Genomic DNA, 21,443 nt, shown 5'->3' with positions numbered 1-21,443 from the left:
TTGAATTCTGGGAATCATGAAAGGAATCAGCACGGCCCAGGGCAATGGGGGTGGGGGTGGGAGGGGGGCCTTCTCTGACACTTTATTACTGGTTTCTAAAAGCGTTTGCATTTATTCATGCCCTTTGCACTCCATTAGGCACTGCAGCTCTATGTTTAGAGCAGACCCTCCTACTGTAGTCATACTGTAGATGGAAAAAACTCCTTCTTTATTTAACATGTGACCTCTGTTGAAAAGAAGAGTATGAAGATTTAGTTTGACCTGTCAGTGGGAATTATGATGTCTGTCATTCACCTTCTCACCCTTTTCCGCCCTCATTTCTACCCTTAATCCTTGCCATAAACTCGCCAAATAATGGGGCATCAGCTGATATGTATAGCAGAAAGGCTTTGGTGTTCCAGGAAGTCTATTTAAGAGTGCCAATGTAGCTTGCTATCTCTCTCTCTCTCTCTTACACACACACACACACACACACACATACACACACACACACATACACACACACACCACACACACACACACACTCCTCCAATCATATTTCTGTCACAGGGAAATTAATAATCCTTTTTGGTTACTATATCCTGTTACTCATGTCTCCTCTGTCTACACTTATGGCTTCACTTTCAATGATAATTACTTCCACCTTTGAACTAAAGGCCAAATGAAGCAGACTCAAACATCTACTTATTCTCCTGGGTGTTGTAAGCAACAAGGGTAAAATGAACTGGGAACATGTGCATTGCTGTTGTCATCATGATGCATGCATCTTCTGAAATATATGAAAATGAGTTTGAAAACTTTAAGTCTTAAATGCAACTGCACCAGACTAAAGGGCAATTCTATAACAGTCACCTTTGAACTAAAGGTATTAACTGTATTAATTACCGGATGTGCTGAATGTGCTCACATTAATGAAAGCCTGTATACACTGGTTTTACATCCTTTTTGCACAGTCCACTCCAGGCCATTTTCTAGGTTGTATTTTTAGAATCCATATTGAAGCGGTATCATTTTACATCATCTATTGACGCCATTGATCATTTTCTGACAACTAAGTGTTTTTACAAATTAGCACACATTATTAAAGTTAAAGCATGTTTATAGTTATGCACCTTGACATGCTGGGAATAAAACTGGCAGCATTAGAAATTAAGAGCACAGGTCAGGGTACAACAGGCTGTAATAATGTTTTCAGTGCCAGTTTTGAGTATCAACCCACATTACCCTTGCCAGCTATGGGCTGTTCACACTCAGCAGCTGCAGGGTGTACAGAGGATACAAGCTACAACCCAATTATTACCTTTCTTACAGAGCATGACTCCTCTAAAACCTGCATCAAAATGAATGTCGATATGTAATACTAATGTCAGTATGGATAAGCTTAACCTCATGTTATTGGCAACATGAAGCAACGTGAAGCCTTTATGAGCCATTACCAAAAAACAACTTTTGTTTATAGTTGTAACATAAAATGTATTTAGCATGTAATTTCAAAAGCTTACTACCATAAAGTGTGGTATTCTGTATATTAACATACAAGAAGGAATCCTGCACTGATTCTGTAATATTAACATTTCATGACTTAATATCAGTGGAGGCTCATTGAAAGGGCGCTTGGGTTTCTATTCAAGCTCACTGCTCTGTGTAGAGATATTATTGCACCTAATGGTTAAAAATGAGAACTGCACAAAGGTCACTGGGACACGAATCACCTCCTCATGATCGTTTAAGAAATGTTTTGAGTGGAAGAGGAGGAGACTAATATTGACTGTCATCAAAATTTGGCTAATTTTAAATTTTTTTTTTTTTTTTTTAAATCCCAAGCTCATGTGGTATTATATAGCAAATAACACAATGAGATGAATTTTGCGACAAACAAAGGCAAAGTGTAAATGCACTGATACAGTGATTACATTACAGCACTTAATTGCTGTAAGACAACTCTTTGACCTCATTTTAATTGCTAAATGATGTTCATTAATTCTATAATTAATTAAACAAATTTGCCATGTATACATTATTTATACAAACATGCCGTCAAGTGCACTGTCTATGATATATAAATGATATTATATTTCTTGTATTACACGGATGGACAATGATTTTGACATTAGGGATCATCCTTACATCCGAAATGTGTGTGCTTCATGATGACCTTGTTTCCTACACAAAGGCAGATTAAAAGTTTTCTATTTTCTGAAATGTTTTCATGTACTTTTTTTTTTAGACGTATCTGGATGGAAAGTTTGTTGAAACCTGGCAACCCTGCTCAGTGATATTAGCTGTTTGGATTGTGTTTTGCCGGTAATGTGAAACGTACCTGCTAGGTCAACCAGAGTTGATCTAAAAACCACTCCATATACGCTGCTAGTCTTTATGCCGGATGACTGTATTTGGAAATACTTGATTAAAACAAAAACGTGTGATAGCATCTCAACTTAATTTTATTTGAGGCTATGACTTTATTCTATTTTCTATACAGAATTTTATCACAAACTGCTGCTGCTTAATGGTGCGCCACCAGGGTTTCAAGATCGTTGCCACAAAAGTACTAGCCCTATGATCCCCAGAATCCCCACTGACGTGTAACTGTTAAAGCCCAACTTCACCACAGCAGCTGTCAGCCAGTTAACTGGGTGTGCTGTTGACCATGTGGATGAAAGTCGTTTGTAGTTTTTGAGGTCTGCATTGTTGGCACTTGCCATTGCTACTTAGTGGCAAATCAGCATTGTAGCCTGGGTGGAAGAAAAGGATTTTTTTTTTTTACTTCAGCAAATCAGTAAAGCATAAACAAAACTAGACTGTGCAAAACAAAATAAAAGTGGAAGACATCTTATTTGAGCAAATACAAACTACTGCCATTTCCTGTTATGGAGAGTTATATCCTTTTGTGCAGGTGCAGAATGTGAGCGCTGGTTTTGGCTTTTGAATCTTTGTGAACACTGTTTGCACAAAGTCCATATCCTGACCGAAAATACATTAGAAGTACTACTGTATATATACAGACCAGGAGACTCAATTATCTCTACATTTTCCCGTATTTGCTGTTTTTATGCAGGGTAATAAGATGTAAACATCAACATACCTTTGTTTCCTTTAGTTCTGTACCGATCTTTGCCAGGAAAAGCAGCCTACTGTACCCTTTACATTATTCGGAATTCAGTTGTTTTAATGTTTCTGCTAGCACTATAGAAAAAGCTAGATTTAATATTATTAACAATATTAGTCACATATTTTAAAATGAAATACTTTTCAAGTATTTTAAGCAGTCACTTCATGGAGGACTCCTGTGGTTCAGTTTAACATACAGGAAATGTTAGAGTGTAATCTTTCAGGTTTTGCAAGTGGTATTCTGGGAAATGGTAGATTTTGTCCTTGTGCTTCCTTCTACACCTTTTTGTTTAGAGGAAAAGAAAATTGGCGATTGGAAATGAAAGACTAGACCAGAGTTAAAAATGAAGTAAACGAACAGAGAAATTGGATGGATTAGTGAAAATGTGCAACACTGTACTGTATGTAATACATAGAGTATGATGTAATATTAAGACTTCTCAGCTTTTTTGATACAACTGTTCACGTTTAAGACGTCCAACATGTACAGTTAAATTCCAGGCACGCTTGAGCTGTCTTCACAGGATTACTCCAGGCTAGCTTTAGGCTACGTCCATGTTAATCCAGATCAAACTGAAAACACGTCTTTTTGTCTACGTTTTGTCTGCTACATGTTTTCGTCAAGAGTGGATACAGTATAAAAATGGCGTGTTCATGTTTTAGTGTGGACTAAGAAAATAGAGATATTCACAAACAACGGTAAATTTTTAGTCATGCAATACAGGGATGTGACCCATTCAACTCAATTTAATAAAGCTTTTATTGTCATTTTAACCAAATATAGCTGACTCTATACATAGTACATAATGAATTGAAAAAAAAAGGCTTCTCCAGGACCATAGTGCTACATAAAACACAGAGTTACATAAAACTTAAAGCATAAGGCTAAGGACCCTACAGTATCAGACAAGAGACAATACAATACACTACACTATAGGACAGATACACAAAATATATCGTCTATGTGGAACATTTCCTTAACATTGCTACATCAAGTCAAAGACATTGAAAGTATTTAAATAGCTGACAGAAATGATGCTAGGAACCCCCCGCATATTCTTTCTTTCTTGTTTTTTGCAGACAAGCAAATTATCCAAGTAAGCAAAGATAGAAAGAAAGTGTTTTAAATCCAAAATTCAGTTTTCAGATTAAGGTGGAAGTAGCATATATGACATGACGTCTTGTTTGCAAGCGCAGAGAGCAGCCCTGCCCAGTTTTCATGTTTTTCCTGCTCTAACACACCTGATCCAGCTTATCAGCTAATTATCGAGCACATTGTGAGATGGATCAGGTGTGTTGGGAACAGGGGCAACTTGAAACAATTACACAGCCTAAGGGGATTTAACTTGTATAATGCTTCAGTACCTATGCTTAAGGCATATGCACAAGTGAGTACTTGTGTGGAGTCATTTTGTGAATGTGTGTGTGTGTGTGTGATGAGGTAATGGTTAGTTGACGCTCTTATCAGATGGTGAAGGAGAGTAAGATGCATTTCCTGTTGAATTTGGAACCATGATGCCACAAAAGCCTCTTTGTCGGAGCTGTTTCTCCATCACCGTGCTGCATGGTGGATTCAGCCAGGCTCCTGACCCTCTCATCCTTCCCTTCTTTTGCTCCCCTCCCGCCAGGGAGAGACCAATTAGTGACAATACAAGTAGGTTAGGCTGCCCATTCAGAGACCGCATTATTGAGCACAATGCCAAGAGGATTGTAAACTAACAATAAGACTCATAGGCCAGTGCTAGAGTGTCGCTGACATTGTTGGACTGAACCAAGAGAGCCATTTAGTTCCTGTAGAGCAAGAGGAGACACCTGAGCTCCCTCTGTGTCTGTGCTCGAGTGCGTGTGTGTGTGTGTGAGAGAGTGACAGAACTGGACTGACAGAAGGGAAAGAGAATTCAGAATGAAAGGTTTGTGTTTCATCACAGAGACTTTTTGTCACTTGCACAGCCACTTTTATTCTGATGCTTTTCCTCTTATATCATTATATTCAAGTTTCCATCAAGGGTTGCTACACACACACACACACACACACACACACAATTGCTCGATGTTCCAAATTCTGATGGGAAAGAGATGATGTAATGTTCCCAGTCTGCAGGTCAGAGGTGAGAGGTTATTTGAGTCCCTACTTAAAGGGCCAACCCTAGTGGTATTGTCTGAGGTCATGGCCTATGACCCAAGCATCAATGGTTCACTTTCTATAGAGTTTTAATATCACATGTTATCTCCCTTCACTCTCTCTCTCACTCCTTTTCTCTCCGTTTTCTGTCTCTGTCCTGCACAGAAACCTGGGTCACATACAGTACATGTCTCAGCTGACTTGCATTTTTTGTGCTGATTAAATAACTTCAACCCTGAGGCATTTTTTACTGCATGAAAAATGTCCGTAATCAGAGAGATTTTCAACAGGAAGGTCTGAGATTCAGTATCAATGGTTGACTAATAATATAAAAAAGAAGACAAAAGAATTCACACAGCAAATTGCAATAAACAATGAGTGTGTTTCTGTCTCCAGACTAGCGTTCCTGAGAGCCAAGATTCACCACGACGCTAACTAGCATAAAGCAGTTACTGAAGATAAATGAATGAAAAGTGCAGCAATTGTGGTGGCATTAGAGTTGTGCTTTGTAGTGCCTACTAAAAAGAGCCTAAGGTATAAAAGAGCACATCTGTGGGTTTGTTTGTGCATGAGGGAATAAAAGGATGGTTACTCTTACAAATAAATAGTCCACAATACCCATGAAAGTGCTGCCATCAACAGCGACTCTTAAGCTATTTATAAAACCACCAAATGACTTTAGGCCTTTCTTTCAAAAGAGCTCTCTTTTATGAACACACACACTCCTCTCTCTTTATCCTTTCGCCTTTTCCCCTTAGCCCTTTAGCAGTCAAAATGACCTAAATATAATGTAGACAGTAAAAATATACAGACTTTAATTATACTTCAAATATACTGAACTGTGTCTGACCTGGACAATTGAATAGGTGGTTACTTGTAATGCTATACTGTATGTATTTGTCAGTTAAATGTTAGTAAAGATGTTTGTAATGTTTCAAGCCCAGTTGAATACAAATGAATATTTAATATTCAGTTCATCCATTTTATACACAAGCGATAGGTATATTGATGTTGTTTGTATTTGACACTTATTATGTCCATGTGTGCAGCATAAAATGTCTATTTTTACCCAGCCTGCAAGGAACAATATGTATATGTCATTATGTTTTGTTTTTTAATGTTTCTATCTTCTAAGTAAATGTTGATATGAATCCCATTTCATCTCTGGGAGATGCCTCAAGTGCTTGTTCATAAACATCTAAAATCTGACGGTGCTATCTTCAACCCCTGACACATCTAAAATCATCTCACACTGAAAGCTAATGAGTCCTGACTCATTTTATATCAGCCTTGTGGTGATAATTCAAAACAAAAATAAAATAACATAAAAGTACATTATGTTAATCCAAATAAGTGTTCCAGTTAAAATGTGTGTTGAAAATAGCACTCATTTTAGAAGCATTGTATATTGTTGTATTTGTTTAGATATGGTATACATTAAGGTCAGGTTCCTTGTGAGCTACATTGATAAATGTGAGGAACAGATAATTTCAGAATAGTTTTAATAGGTTTCTGAATAAAAGTGTAATAGTAATACTTAAAACAAAAATGTTTCATGGATTCAAACATATACTGTACACATTTACCATAGTATAAGTAAAGCCTGCTGACGTATACTTACAATCTTCTACTTTTACATTTCACCTTTTTTTTTAACTTTTTATTATTTTTAACCTTAACATTTTAGTATGGGGAAGTTGGACTTTAATACTATTTTTGTACAGTTGAAATATACAAAAGATAAAAATAATTAGCAATAGTTATTATTATGGGGGGCACGGTAGCTTAGTGGTTAGCATGTTTGCCTCACACCTCCAGCTTTGGGGGTTCGATTCCCGCCTCCGCCTTGTGTGTGTGGAGTTTGCATGTTCTCCTCGTGCCTCGGGGGTTTCCTCCGGGTACTCCGGTTTCCTCCCCTGGTCCAAAGACATGCATGGTAGGTTGATTGGCATCTCTGGAAAATTGTCCATAGTGTGTGATTGCGTGAGAGGATGAGAGTGTGTGTGCCCTGCGATGGGTTGGCACTCCGTCCAGGGTGTATCCTGCCTTGATGCCTGATGACGCCTGAGATAGGCACAGGCTCCCCGTGACCCGAGGTAGTTCGGATAAACGGTAGAAAATGAATGAATGGGTTATTATTATTAATAGTTATACTAGTTAGTGTGTACTGCAGGTAAATGGTGTTGTTGGATAGGAGAGGATGCTAGTTCAATGGAGGACACACACCTCCTCCTCCTCCTCCTCTTTTTTTCTATAATTATCTGCCTTAAATATATTTCCACATATCAAATTTGTACTTAAATATTAACGGAACATAAATTTCAGGACACGGCCCTAGCAACAAGCAAATCCGCTGATTAGTACCTTTAGTATACCTTTTGTATAACTTTAGTGGGGTAAATGGGGACACCAGGGGTTAGAAGTTAGCATAGTTGTCTTTCACCTACAGAGCTGAGGGATTGATTCTTGTCTCCACCCTGTGTGTGTTCTTGTGCTTTGGGGATTTCCTCTGGGTGCTTCGCTTGCCTCTGCCAGGTCCAAAGACATGTATTGTAGCCTGACTGACATCTCTAAATTGTCTGCAGTGTGTGAATGGGTAAGTGTGTGTGATTGTGTCTTGTGTGCCAAGTCCTCTGGGATAGACTCCAGGCTCTCCTGTAGGATAAACGGTACAGATAATGAATGGATGTATAACTTCAGAAAAATGCTCATTTAAACAACTGTCATCAAATGTATCTTTGACAAGGACCACCAGTTAGAAACCTCAGAAGTCTTTAAAGCTTTGCAAAAAATGAGAAATGTATTAAGATATAAAGAGAGTCAAATAAAAAATTGTAAAGCAGGCGCAGCCCTGCCTTGTGCCTTTATCTAGCGAACAGAAAGTATGACACAATAGAAGTTATTTAAACCTTAAAAGTGAAGAAATGTTATTGTGCATGTTTAATATTATACAGTTATAAATGTGCTTTATACAGTTAACATAGCTCCAGGACAAAGAAAGAGGCAGCCCACAATATCAGAGATTAGATGCTTGTATCATATTTTGTTGGACCGTTTTCAAGCTAAGCTTTTAGGCCAAAAGCAAATGGATGCTCAACACTCCTTTGAGACTTGATCACATCACACCCTGCAGTGTTCTGTTCGCATAATATAACAAACTCAATGCTCAGCTCACTTTGCAGGACAAGTTTTATCTAAAGCAAGGTTTCCATAAGGTGTAGTGAGTTCCAACATAAATTAACCTTGTGTTATAGAAAAGAAACAGAATCCTCTCAGAGATCACAAAAACTTCCGGGATTTTATCCGAGGAAGGGGAAAACAGACACCCAAACACAATACAATATATAACAATCATGCCATTAGTACACACTGATAATGTATGAAATAATATTTTTTGTTTGAGTTTGAGAAGTATATTGTAGAATTTTCTAACAAATGGCGAGCCGTATCATAGTTCAAGTCCTAGACAGTATATCGACTAAAGACAAACCCTTCATCGCTTCTGATCCATATTTCATATTTCATTACTCTCACAAAAGGCTGGATTTTAGAAGAAAAAGTGTGTCAATAAGCAGCATGACATGGGTGTGTTTTGTTTCTCATTTCATCATAAACTCCTGGTTTAAATGTGCAAAGTGTTTATTTTAAATATACAGTTATGGCGAGCTCTGATTGGAAATGCATCCAAATAAAGCATTTGTAACAGATATGACAACTCTTTTTAACTCAGAGGCCAAAAATATTTCATTTGCACCTGTATTGTTGTGTCTGTCTTCAGCATTGAATTTCTTTATGTCACACTCCACAGTAACGGTTAGTGGCTCATATAAAGGTAGACATTCATTTAACTAGCCTGTGGTGAATAGGGGTAATATATTCATAGAAAGTACATGTAACAAAATACACAAATGTTTCCAAATTCACACAAATGAATCTTCAAGGTGATTTTCTGCTGTCTGAGATGCCCCAAGTGCTGCATTTAAAATTTAAAGGCATTATCAATAACCACTTGAACAGATAAAAAAACAAACGTCGTACACTGAAACCCAGTGTCACACTGAAATCCTGACTTATTTTGTATACAGATTTTTGTGGAAAACGTAGCATTTGAACATTTGTGTGCATCTCAGCTTTATAAATCCTACTAATATGTCCAAGTAATTTGATCTCTCTGCAATGCAACACACCCCAAAAACTATAGTAAATCTGCTAAAATAGTATTTGGTGGCTTTTATTGTTAACTATAAACAACAGCTCCTTAATTTGTGAAAAAATACAATAATCTAATATAATAATCTTAATTTGAAAGATTAAGACTGACTGAACAAGTTCGTGCTAAACATGTTCTGCAAACTGATATTCATTGTTCGAATTTGTGGCTGAAATTCTTTTTTTCTGTTTTTCCAGAGTTTCAATTAATTTTCTTTTTTAACATTTAAATTTTTGTTGCTTCACATAAACCAAATGTTCCTACTGTACTAAGTACCGATGTGAAAGGTTGAAGCACTAAATAGATACAGATACAGATTGTGGCATTGCATTTAATCATAAACAACAAAATATATCTACAGTCAATTCAACACATATTCAATATAAAGTTTATCTGATAAACAAGCGGCAAATGCATCTAATGCTATTTCGACGTTACATAAACTGCCTGAACAGCGTTTTTAGACTTTTCATGCAGCTCGCTATCCTACTGATCATTTCCACTTACCATGTGTTAATAGCCTGGGATTTTAATGGCCATCCATTCAATCATCCCTCTAGTGAGCCTCAACAGGAACTACAAGCCCTTGGTCTGGGGGTTGAGGTGAAATAAGGCATACACACAGTCTTTATTTAAAAAACCATTGAGCTGGTGACACAGTCTTTACACACTGACACAGAAGAGTGCATTTGTATTGAACCTTATTTCTTTATTAGGGAACTGTGCTGATAAACATTAGTGGGGCCCTTTGTGGAAGTGGCAATGAAAATGAATGAGGTTGTCTACATCCTCTCCAATGCAAATGTGGCCTACATATTCATCTGCGTACGGCCTGTCCAATTAGTATGCCACAAGGATATCGTCTTTCACTGTTAGTGAAATAGGCTAATGGGCAAAGCAATCATCTAATTAGTGAAGAAATACAGCTGAGGCAATGAATGAATTAGCGAAGCTAGCAGACATTTACTAGTCATTTGCATAGTGAAATATCACACCTTTTTTCAATAGCCAAAACAGGCTTGTAAAAAGTTTTTACAGCAAAATCTGAGAGCATTATTTTGGCATTTTAGACACTGAAAATTCAACACAGTTTGGAACCTATAATATGCAAAATGTTAAAACGTCTTTTGAAATTTTGAAATCAGACCTGGTTCAGGAAATGCTCCACTGTCATAAAGTCTTTTTTCTACTGTTTTTTACGATGATCACAATCTGTGGTGCTGTTTCAGCAGTTCCTACTCCGGCCTTTTAGGAGTGAGGGTGAATGGGGCAATGATGTGAAGAGTAGATGTAGCCACTCTACTCAAAACAAGTCCCTCTTTTTCTCCTGTTCATTCTCTATTACTAACAGACACACAAACACACACACAAGTGATTCCCTCATTAAGGGTATTGTCAAAATGCTGATGTAATGAAAGTTAATCTGCTGGTCTCTCCTTGGCTAAGAGGCCTTTGTAAGTGCGATTACTCTGCCCACCCCTTACACAGGTTCATTAAGTCATTGAATGTGTGTGTATTTAAGTGTATGAATGCAGAGACAATGCACTTTGGGAGTAGATAACAAAAGGCAAGACCTTCTCAGCATGTGCTTTAGAGCACGTAGGCTAGTCTGAATGGGAACATGAGAGTCCATCTATGTCTGCACTCTGTGTCAAGTCCCTGAGTGAGGAAAATGCTGAGTTCATTGTCATATGATCAGTGCGTGACAAATGTGCTGCTTGTTAATAGTAAAGCATGCAATATCACTGTACCCTCTAGCTGAAATCAGAGAAATCATATATTAGAATAAAAAAATAATCTGCTCTACGCATGATTCTTCAACTTTTAAAATATGTCTGTGCCAAAATTGTTCCAAGAAAAAGAGACAGGTTTTCTGAATAGAGTGCACAGGGATGGCATATAGTTGTACGCCAACCTGGAAGTTAGTATCTCCCTATTTAACCTCAACAAAAAGCCAGTAGGATTTTTTTTCTTCCTTTGGCTTTTGGATTATTGCATTATATACGATCTGGGACCAAACATTGACTAGAAATTGAGTAGTATGATTCGTTTACATTTTGTTCATCACAGTATATATAATGAGTGTTGAAGCCTAAATCTAATCAGCAGTTAAAGTAAACCTAAACTTAGGCTATAAACAAACTACGCCATGGACACATGACTTTAACTTCGCCTCAACTAAATAAATATATATATATTATATATTCCCTAAAAAGGATCCACTGTGCTGTTTTTGTGGATGAATGAATGGTGTGAATGAGTATTAACACAACAAGGCTGCAGTATATAAGCTGTTCTGTTGTTTTGATGATATTTAATGTCCTCGACAACCTCTAGTTGCCACATGTAAGCAAACTGCATAAAAGCTTTTAAAAAGAAAAATAGAATAAAATGTGAAAATATCTTGAGCTTAGCCACAGACATCTCAGGCATGTAACCAAAAACCCATTTTAAAAAATCCATTGAATTCAGGGCAAAAGGTACAAATATTTAAACTCATTTCCTAGTCTCATTAGGACTAGGATTCCTGCAGCACTGCATTAGCCGTAATATCCATACGTCTTTAATTAAAACGTGTTAATCTTCTATTAACAGATTTTCAAATGGGAAAACACCTTGTGAATAAATGAGAGCTTTATTGCAAGATATTAAACATACATTAATATTCATATTAATTCTATATATATATATATATATATATATATATATATATATATATATATATATATATATATATATATATATATATATATATATATGATAAATTAAAATAGCTTTTAATATAAATGAGACTTATTTATAATTCACAAAGAATTGTCCACTTCTCTGGACATTTTGTACAGTGCAGCTCATTTGTATTTAGCATGAATGACTCACTGAAATCAGAATATGGCAAAATGATGAGGCAAAAGTTGAAATTACTTGAGTCATAAAATAAAAACTATTATTTAGCTGTGACAGCATTGTCCAACAGCACATGGAAATGTCAGAATCTGAAGCCAACTTTCTTGTTAAAGAAAAATGTAAATTAATGTAAGTTTGAAGTGAGTGAGATGATAAATGTAATATAACAGTAATATATAATAATATTTGTGAATAACATAACCCAAAAATGTACTTAATGTTCATTACTCAAGCAAAGCATATCCAGCTGTATAATTACAGCTGTACATTACTCAAGCAAAGCAAATATAGCTGTATAATTCCATCAAGTAAGTTTTATTAGATTGGATGCAACGTTATTATATGCTTGTATTCATTTAATCAAAAGAGAATATACTGGAAATATAGTTCTAAACTTTTTTTTTTTTAAAGTAAAAAAATTATTATTTTTTTTTTAAATTATCATTCATTCATGCTCAGTAATCACTTACCAGTCAGAATGATAGTGGAGCTAGAGCCAGTCCCAGAAACCCTGTTGGTGCTGCAGCAATTCACCCTGGATATAACTTCAGATTAAAATGCAAATACAGTTATTTACAAATTCATGAAGGTTTTGTGGTGTCTATATACAACCAGGCAAAAATACCACATTTGGTACTTTGGAGTGTATTTGATTATGTTGGTAATTCATAACCAAACGTTCTTCTTTGGTTCTTTGAGTAAAGTAGATTCATCTATGAAAGGAAAAAATAACGATAACAAATATACCTCAATATGTGTCAGTATATTGAATGTATAAAGGTGTAAAATTGCTTTCCTGCTAAGTGGATATACAATAAATAACCACGGAAGCTATTAAGCAAATAATTTGACTTTAACTTTGCTGAAGCCAGCACTGAAGCAATGACCAGGCATGACACTGGGAGAAAAAAACTGACAACTCAGCATCTTTTCAACAATCCTTTCACAGTTTCATTCATTTTCTTCAGAGTAAATATTTGGTTTGAAATCTCTTTTTGAGCTCGACTGTGTACTGAGATTAGGAAAGTGCTTTTTTTCATCTGGTGTGTTAAATTTCTTTTCTTTCTCTCACTGTTCACCTTTTGACAGCAGGCTTTGTGTGAAGACTGTGGGAAAGTTTCCTTTCCTGATGAGGTCATGCATCCAAACCCCTCTTTCACTTTCTCTGTTTCACACACACCCACAGGATTGGGATATGCTATGACCTGACAAAGAAGTGTGTGTGGGTGGATGGGGGCAATTAACAGTTAGACAAATATACAACAAGATTTTAGCTGTTGAATGCGTGTTGGTAAGTGTGTGCAAGAAAAAAAAATAGGTTGGAAATGCTAGGAGCGATGTAACAGTATCCACTGCACTTTTTTTAAAAAAAACATGGCACCTAATTTCCTTGACAATGATTACTTCAACAAGTACACTTCTATAAAAAAAGTGAACATTTAGACATGACAACGCATGCTCAAGTAATACATACCAACCCCCATAGCTCACGTAGGCACCAGAAGTTAAAATGAACCCCCCCAGAACACACATTTACATATACATATACCAACCCCCCAACCTCAGATTTCTAAACAAAACGAATTTCTACATTCTAAAGCTAAACATACTGGTCACCAACCCCCATGGATCACGTACATCATGCATAACCCAAACACAATACACATGTTCCACAGTACCTAATGATAGATAGATATCAATGTCCCTGTGTGCATGTGTGTGTGTGTGTGTGTGTGTGTGTGTGTGTGTGTGTGTGTAGATAGATAGATAGATAGATAGATAGATAGATAGATAGATAGATAGATAGATAGATAGATAGATAGATAGATAGATAGATAGATAGATAGATTATTAAAAGTTAGTTATGATAAATATATATCATGATACTTCAATCTTTGGCATGAGTCACTGTTCAAACTATATTCCTGTTTGCCGTGACACATTTTTGCAATGCAAGTCATCACAATATTTGTATCCTACTGTCATATTATCCAGCTTGATATCGATGCCCGAAATCCACAGTATTTCAGGCACAAAACCAAACACCTCTCCGTCTGAGACACTAACCCAATCCCTAAGAACATGTATACACACACTCAAAACAGACTAAACAGACTAAATGCAATTTGTCAGTACCGAGCTTTAGTCTGAGCTCAGACTTCCTCATGTCCATGAGTTTGCTGAAGAAGAATTCTAGCCGGGCAACCATCCAAACACAAACACACACGCACCCATATACATTCAGTACACCTCTCACATCACCATCCTTGAAAGGCACACTTCATACACACTAGATCTAAAGCTTTAAACAGCCTATATTATGAATCTTTCACTCTAAGTCAAGCATGCTGTGACTTGAAAAGAGGAGACATAAAGGCAACGAATAAACAAAGACAGAGAATGAGTCTCTCTCTCTCTGTGTGTGTGTGTGTGTATGTGCGAGACAAACAGACAGACAGACAGAGATATTATGGTGTTATTATGACTTGAGCCATCTTTTGTGTTTCCAATATAGATATTTGCCTTTTCTTGCAAACATCCAGGTACAAATAAGCATGAATGATTATCTCTATTTAAAAGATTGCATTTGTCTAGAATTAGGTATGTTTTAGATCCCATTACCATTTTTCATTTTAAGGTGTTGCAAGAATTAAACAAATATTAATGCTGCTAATTATGTATGTGTTAACTATTGCCCCCTGCTGGTTTGGCTAAATCATGTCAGTTTTCATATATTGCCAAGTGACACTAGATTGTCCAATTGCTTTTATTATATAAGAATATACGATGTAGACATATCTATACACCATTTACAACAAATACACGTGAATGAAGATGGAGGTTATGAGAGAGAGAGAGAGAGAGAGAGAGAGAGAGAGAGAGAGAGAGAGAGAGAGAGAGAGAGAGAGAGAGAGAGAGAGAGAGAGTGTGTACTAGGTAAAAACCTGGGGTTTAAGTTCTGGATATATTGCACATCTTGCAATTGTTATTTACAGAATAAATATACTGTTTATGTTATTAGGTGCTGTTTAAAGTTAATACACTCGCAGTTTTGATGAAACAATTTACTTAGGCTTGTATTACAATTTTACAATTTTACAGCAGCAACTAGAATGAACTATTATTCTCATCATCAGTGTGTTATTCAGTGGTGGGAAATGAACTAGTGTGCAAGCACCAATGGTGAAAAATGGTGCTAAAATAAAAGTGACAATTTTCCTTAACTAATTAGGTTGCTGCACTGGGAGGAAAAAAGAAAGTGAGTGAAAGGATAGAGTCGAACAAATACTTGAATTATATATATAAAAGCAGCACTTTCAGCTCTTATTTACCCTGACTTTACTGGTTAGCTGCTTATCTAAGCACTTTCCTTGTTGCTGACAAGCATGAGATGAATACACACATTTTCTAAACAGACGTAATAAAATGCGAAAAAAAAAAATGTGCACTTCCATTATATATGATTCATCGTGAGACTTACTAGGGTTGATTAATCGGTTATAAAAAAAAAAATAGTTAACAAGCAATAGAAAAAGCTGGACAGCTTATAAATCAGTTGGTGTAACGATGAAATTCCTTCCACTACTAAAGTGCTCCTAGGGTCAAATGATTAAAGTATATGACTGATGACACCTAGACAAGAAGTATAGACAAAATATGAGCAATGTGCATACAGGATACATATATTTCCAATAGAATATGCCAAATGTCACTGGTTATTTATATCAGATTTGAAATTGGTACAGTAGAATATTAATTACTTTTAATTTATAGCAGTAACAGAGACACATTCCAATTTCAGAAAGAATTTGGTAAAGATGCCATAAGCATTACTTTTTTTCCGATGGTTATTAAACTCTTTGACTTATTAAGCAGCCCAGATTCTGTATCTGAACACTGATAACCGAACCAAAAACAAAATAAAAACACTATCTTTTAGACAGATATTTGGCAAAGCAAAAATAATAACAGATATTGGACGTCTGTTTGATACAAGAGGTTCAGTGCAGTTTACTGAAGTTGTCACTGATGCATGTCACTGGGAAAATAAAACAGTGCTGAGAAACGTTTTAAGGAATTTATAAAGCTTTCATATCGAGGCTTACTGGAAACGGACTTGGGAAAGCATTCTCACACGACTTGCAGTCTTTGCACAGTACAGACTGTGACTCTGGTATGCAGATCACATGCTGCTTCTTTTTGCAACCAACACAGCTGGTAATTTAAAGTTATTTTAAGATGAGATGATGGGACTCCCTCTATAGGATGATGTGTGAAAAAGACACAAAGCAGCCTGTGGTGAGTTCAAGGCCATGAAGCACAAATGGGTGGACCTTTGCTCATTTAAATATGTGTTACACTGAGCAAAGATCATTCTCTAGTCCTCGATAGTCCTCCTACAACAATGTAGTCTATATGTCGCAGTAGTTTTGATGTCATCAAATGTTGATTATTGTTGGTGATGCCAGTCTGCATGTCCATGCGTATGAAGGTAACAGTTGTCATGTGCGTCTCTATTTAGAGGAGAATATGACAATGGTTGGACAAAAGGGCACGTTTGACTTTATTTGGCCTTCTGGGAGCCAATCATCACCTTGGAGACGAAGTTGACAATAGCACTGGCCGGCTGCTCGGGGTCATGCTCGGCAAAAAGGTGACACACGTTCCCCGTGTTGCTCCCACTCTTCCTAGCTACAAAGCCAAAGATCCTGTGTGTACACAGACACACACACAAAGCAAAGATAAATATTTGTTCAACTTAACATTAGTTATATGGAGATATGGAGAGGAGAAAGACTTACTTTGCATTTAAACAGCCGTCTCTGGTCCATCTGCGAATAAAATATAAAAGTGAGCCTTGCTGGAATACATCATTACACATTGCTGTAAATGTAGTGTTTGATAATTACTTTCTGTCCTGAGGGTCCAGGGCACAGAATATGACTGTGTTGACAGGATAATGTCTCCTAAAGAACAATCTGGAAAAACAAAAAATATTGAACGATATTACTTATAATTACTTAGAAAAAAAGTATGTATATGAGTGGCACTAGTGTGTGCATGAGTGTGTTTTTGTTATGATTAAAAAAACTACACACACACGGGCTGGCTAGTACATTTTTAAGATATTGTACTGTTAGCGCTCTCTACTGTATGAGTCAATAAGGTGAATGTTCTGCTCTTGCGACGGATTGCAGCCGCAGAGAATTTCTGAACATGTCAATCATGAAAATTGCTATTATTCATTGACATTGTTATTTTCTGTTTAGTCCATTTTCTTTTCTTTCCTAAGGTTTTGTCTTTCACAATGAGCGTGTTATCTTTACTATACAGAAAGTAGCAGAATTTTGCCATAGTTGACTTGTGTTCCTGTGTTTTGTGTTTTTCATCTAACTATACAGTGAATGTCTATTGTAAATGTTGTACGAAACAGTTGTATTTGTTATAATAAAGGATTGAATTGTAAGTTTTTCCCTGTGTGTGTGTGTGTGTGTGTGCGTGTGTGTGTATGTGTGTGTATATGTGTGTGCTTGTGTGTGCACGTGTATGTGTGTGTGTGCACGTGTGCGTTAGTGCGTGTGTGTTTGATAGAACGACTTACTTCCTCTGGTTATCTGTAAGTGTGATGCCTTGTGTAGACACTTTGAAGTGGACGATAGTGGAGGTTGCTGGAGGATCCTGACTGAGACTCACTGTGGTGGCCTTTTGTACTGCTTGTACACCTGTCAGAGTCTCCAGCTCCACACTGCCCAGGAACCACACATTACATGCTGAAAGACACACACACACACACACACACACACACAATTACTGATATAGCTGATCAATAAAAAACACTTTAGTCACATAGCATTTGGACACCACTTGACTACCTCAGATACTCTGGCAGATCATTTTTTTTTAGCATTTTCCAGCTATAAGCTTTTAAATTTTTAATTTTGGGATCTGGTCCTGCACGCATTCAATGTATACACACTCTTTGCACCAGATTCCAGACTTCTGACCCTTTTGAACACTGTGACACAATAAGGTTCTCAGAGCGAGATATAATCACTGCACTGAAAAAGTGTTACAGAAACAAATCTTTAAGTTTTATAGTGTTTTGCTTGAAGCTTGATGTAAGTTAACATCATTATCCTGAATGTTTGCAAAGCAGCTATAAATATGGGTGTGTGGTTGGGTGTTTTCCATGTCAAACAACTGCCTCAAATTTAACGTCCCTTTCTGTTTATGTAATTAGATCTTAGCTGTAGTTCTATCAAAATATAAAGCTGAAGGTCTACATAATTTCAATGATTTGAGGATGATGACTCTCTTCTTAACTACTAAAGAAAAGTGTTTGCAGCGTTCAGACATACAGATTGCTAACCCCTAATCCAGACACACTTTACAGTACATTTTACATTTTACAGTGGATTTTACAGTATCACAGGAGCTTACAAACCTGCTCCTTGTTTCAGTAACTCAGTGGCTGAGTTTGTAGATGTTTGTCCTTGAGACTCGTTCATCTCTTCCAAAGGGTCTGGTGGGGACAGAGAGATGATGATAATGTTCAGGTTGATGTATGCTTAGATGCACGCACCCACACCCACACCCACACACACACACACACACACACACACACACACAAACACACACATGATACCTCTGTCTGGGATGATTAGTTTGCAGGGCAAGGCCAGTGGTGTGATGGAATGCTGGCACACAAGCGCTGTCAAGCTTCCTAGAAACAATTTAAGAACAAATTCAAATTAGCTGGAAGTCGAGATGGACTGGACAAAAAGGTATAATGATGATGATGATTGATTGATTGGATAATTGATTGGATGATGATGATGATGATGATGATGTATATATTGAAGTTCATAAAGTGACCAGTAGAGGGAGGTAATGGTGTAAAGTTTGTGAAAACTACAAATCTCTTGCACCTGCATCTACATTGACTTGCCAAAGACAACACACACACACACACACACACACACACACACACACACACACACACACACACACATATATATATATACATATATATACTGTATATTACCGAAGTAGGGTTCGTTTGGGCAGCCCTTCAGTCTCACTCCTTTCTGTGTACACTCAATCAGGAAGTGGCGCACAAGCTCACTGGTCAGATCTCCCGCTGCACACACACAAAGTTTGGCATTAATTATACACACAGTCCACCTAAAGCCACAAGGAGGCTTATTCTCATTACATACATCGTCCAAAGTTCTTTTCACAGCACAAAATATAGAAAGAATTGTTCATGTTTAAACTTCTGAATTAAAAAACACGTCCAGTAAAAGTATAAGCATCATGGCACAAGAAGTCACAAAATAGGGTTAATATCTTAAAAATGAGCGTGGTGCGATATGCAGTATGAGAATAATGACATTGTAACTACAGAAGATGAAAAATCAGTACTCTGGTTACTTAGATCATCTAAAGCATAAAGGTTTGGCTAGTGTTAAGTAAAACTGCTAAGTTTATTAAATATGGTAAAGAATAAAGTATATAGTATTAAACCCCCACTTGTCTGTATGATTTACATATCCTGTTACATGTAGTGCTTTCTAAGCCTTTTATTATCCAGCATAAATTGAATAATAATTAGCTATGAGATAAATTGGAAATGAGAATACGGTATGTTAACTATGGACCAGGTGACAGATGAATATTAGTACATGCCTTTGTCTGTTTACTCTAACTATACTTCTTTCTTCCTAAAAACATCATTTTTTAAAAAACTTTTCATCTTTGTGGAAAATGACATTTGTCTTGTTTTTCTTCTAACTTCTAAATCTTCTATTTATTGTTTATCTTCACTTCTTGTCTCTTTCTCCACCTCTCCTCTATCTCTCCTCTCCTCTTCACTCCTCTCTCAGTTCACCTCTCCTCTCTCCTCTCTCAGTTCACCTCTCCTCTCTCCTCTCTCTTCACCTCTCTGCTCCTCTCCTCTCCTCTCCTCTCTCTTCACATCTTCTCTCCGCTCCTCTCCTCTCCACTCCTCTCCTCACCTCTCCTCTCCTCTCTCTTCACATCTCCTCTCCTCTCCTTACCTCTCCGCTCCTCTCCTCTCTCTTCACATCTCCTCTCCACTTTTCTCCTCTTCCCCTCTCTCTTCACATCTCCTCTCCTCACCTCTCCTCTCCTCTCCAATCCTCTCTCAGTTCACCTCACCTCTCCTCTCTCTTCACATCTCCTCTCCTCACCTCTCTGCTCCTCTCCTCTCCGCTCCTCTCTGCTCCTCTCTTCACATCTCCTCTCCTCTTTTCTCCTCTTTTCCTCTCCTCTCTCATCACATCTCCTCTCCACTTTTCTCCTCTTCTCCTCTCTCTTCACATCTCCTCTCCTCTCCTCACCTCACCTCTCCTCACCTCTCCACTCCTCTCCTCCCCTCTCCCCTATATGGTTAGCTGCTCCATGTTCCCTACATCACGACTGGACTTGACCTCTCCCTTCATCTCTCCTCACCTCTTCCTTTTCACCTCTCCTCTCTCTCTTTTCACCTTTCCCCCCTCTCCTCTCCTCTCTCTTCGCAGATACATTATGAAGTTGCTCTGTTATAAGCCCACACGCACATTACGAGAGAACAACACCTTGTGACAATAAACACAACACTTGTGGCAAAGATTGAAAAGAAAAAAACAAGTTTAAATAAAACTTATCAAACGTTTGGAAAGAATGAAAATAAAAAACTAGATATAAGAGGCAGCGTTAGAATAAGATGCTCTGTATTCTTGTCTTCCTCACCTTTCTTGCTCTGCTGTAGGACAGAAGGAGGGGGTGTGGCCACCTTCATGGCAAGTCCGTACGCTCCTCTGAACGAGTGACTGTCTCTGACGATGAAGGCGCCTGGATCTTTGTCTTTCAACAGTGCGATGGCTGTAATTGAGATGATTCAGAACAGTAAGCAGAAGTGTCCAATTTAAAAATGCCAATATTGACATATTAATAAAATCCTTATAGATGCTCACCCTGCTCTCTCGAGATGTCCGGCTTATACCAGAACTTTGACGTGTCTTGAACAAATTTCACGTTGTCAGCCTTAGTACAAAAGGAATCTGGAAACAACACGATCAGCATTTTTTAGTC

General features: G+C 37.3%; 1 protein-coding gene across 4 annotated transcripts in view; it reads right to left on the bottom strand.

Moving 5' to 3' along the window:
* Positions 1–15,100: 15,100 nt before the first annotated feature.
* Positions 15,101–21,443, bottom strand: part of tns3.2 (tensin 3, tandem duplicate 2) — a 38,336-nt gene continuing 31,993 nt past the window's right edge. For all 4 annotated transcript variants that reach the window (XM_060866628.1, XM_060866631.1, XM_060866630.1 and 1 more), the window contains exons 19-27: positions 21,326–21,412; positions 21,102–21,233; positions 19,393–19,488; positions 18,994–19,071; positions 18,793–18,870; positions 17,950–18,118; positions 17,258–17,326; positions 17,150–17,179; positions 15,101–17,056 (exon numbers count right to left, since the gene is read on the bottom strand). In XM_060866628.1, the coding sequence (XP_060722611.1) occupies positions 16,912–17,056; positions 17,150–17,179; positions 17,258–17,326; positions 17,950–18,118; positions 18,793–18,870; positions 18,994–19,071; positions 19,393–19,488; positions 21,102–21,233; positions 21,326–21,412 (884 nt within the window). In that variant the 3' untranslated portion in view covers positions 15,101–16,911. The remainder of the gene's footprint in view (positions 17,057–17,149; positions 17,180–17,257; positions 17,327–17,949; positions 18,119–18,792; positions 18,871–18,993; positions 19,072–19,392; positions 19,489–21,101; positions 21,234–21,325; positions 21,413–21,443) is intronic.

The sequence above is a fragment of the Tachysurus vachellii genome, chromosome 3, assembly GCF_030014155.1.
Source record: "Tachysurus vachellii isolate PV-2020 chromosome 3, HZAU_Pvac_v1, whole genome shotgun sequence".
Taxonomy (NCBI): Eukaryota; Metazoa; Chordata; class Actinopteri; order Siluriformes; family Bagridae; genus Tachysurus; species Tachysurus vachellii.
Note: the sequence above shows the minus strand (reverse complement) of the source record. Positions and strands in the feature narration are given on the sequence as shown.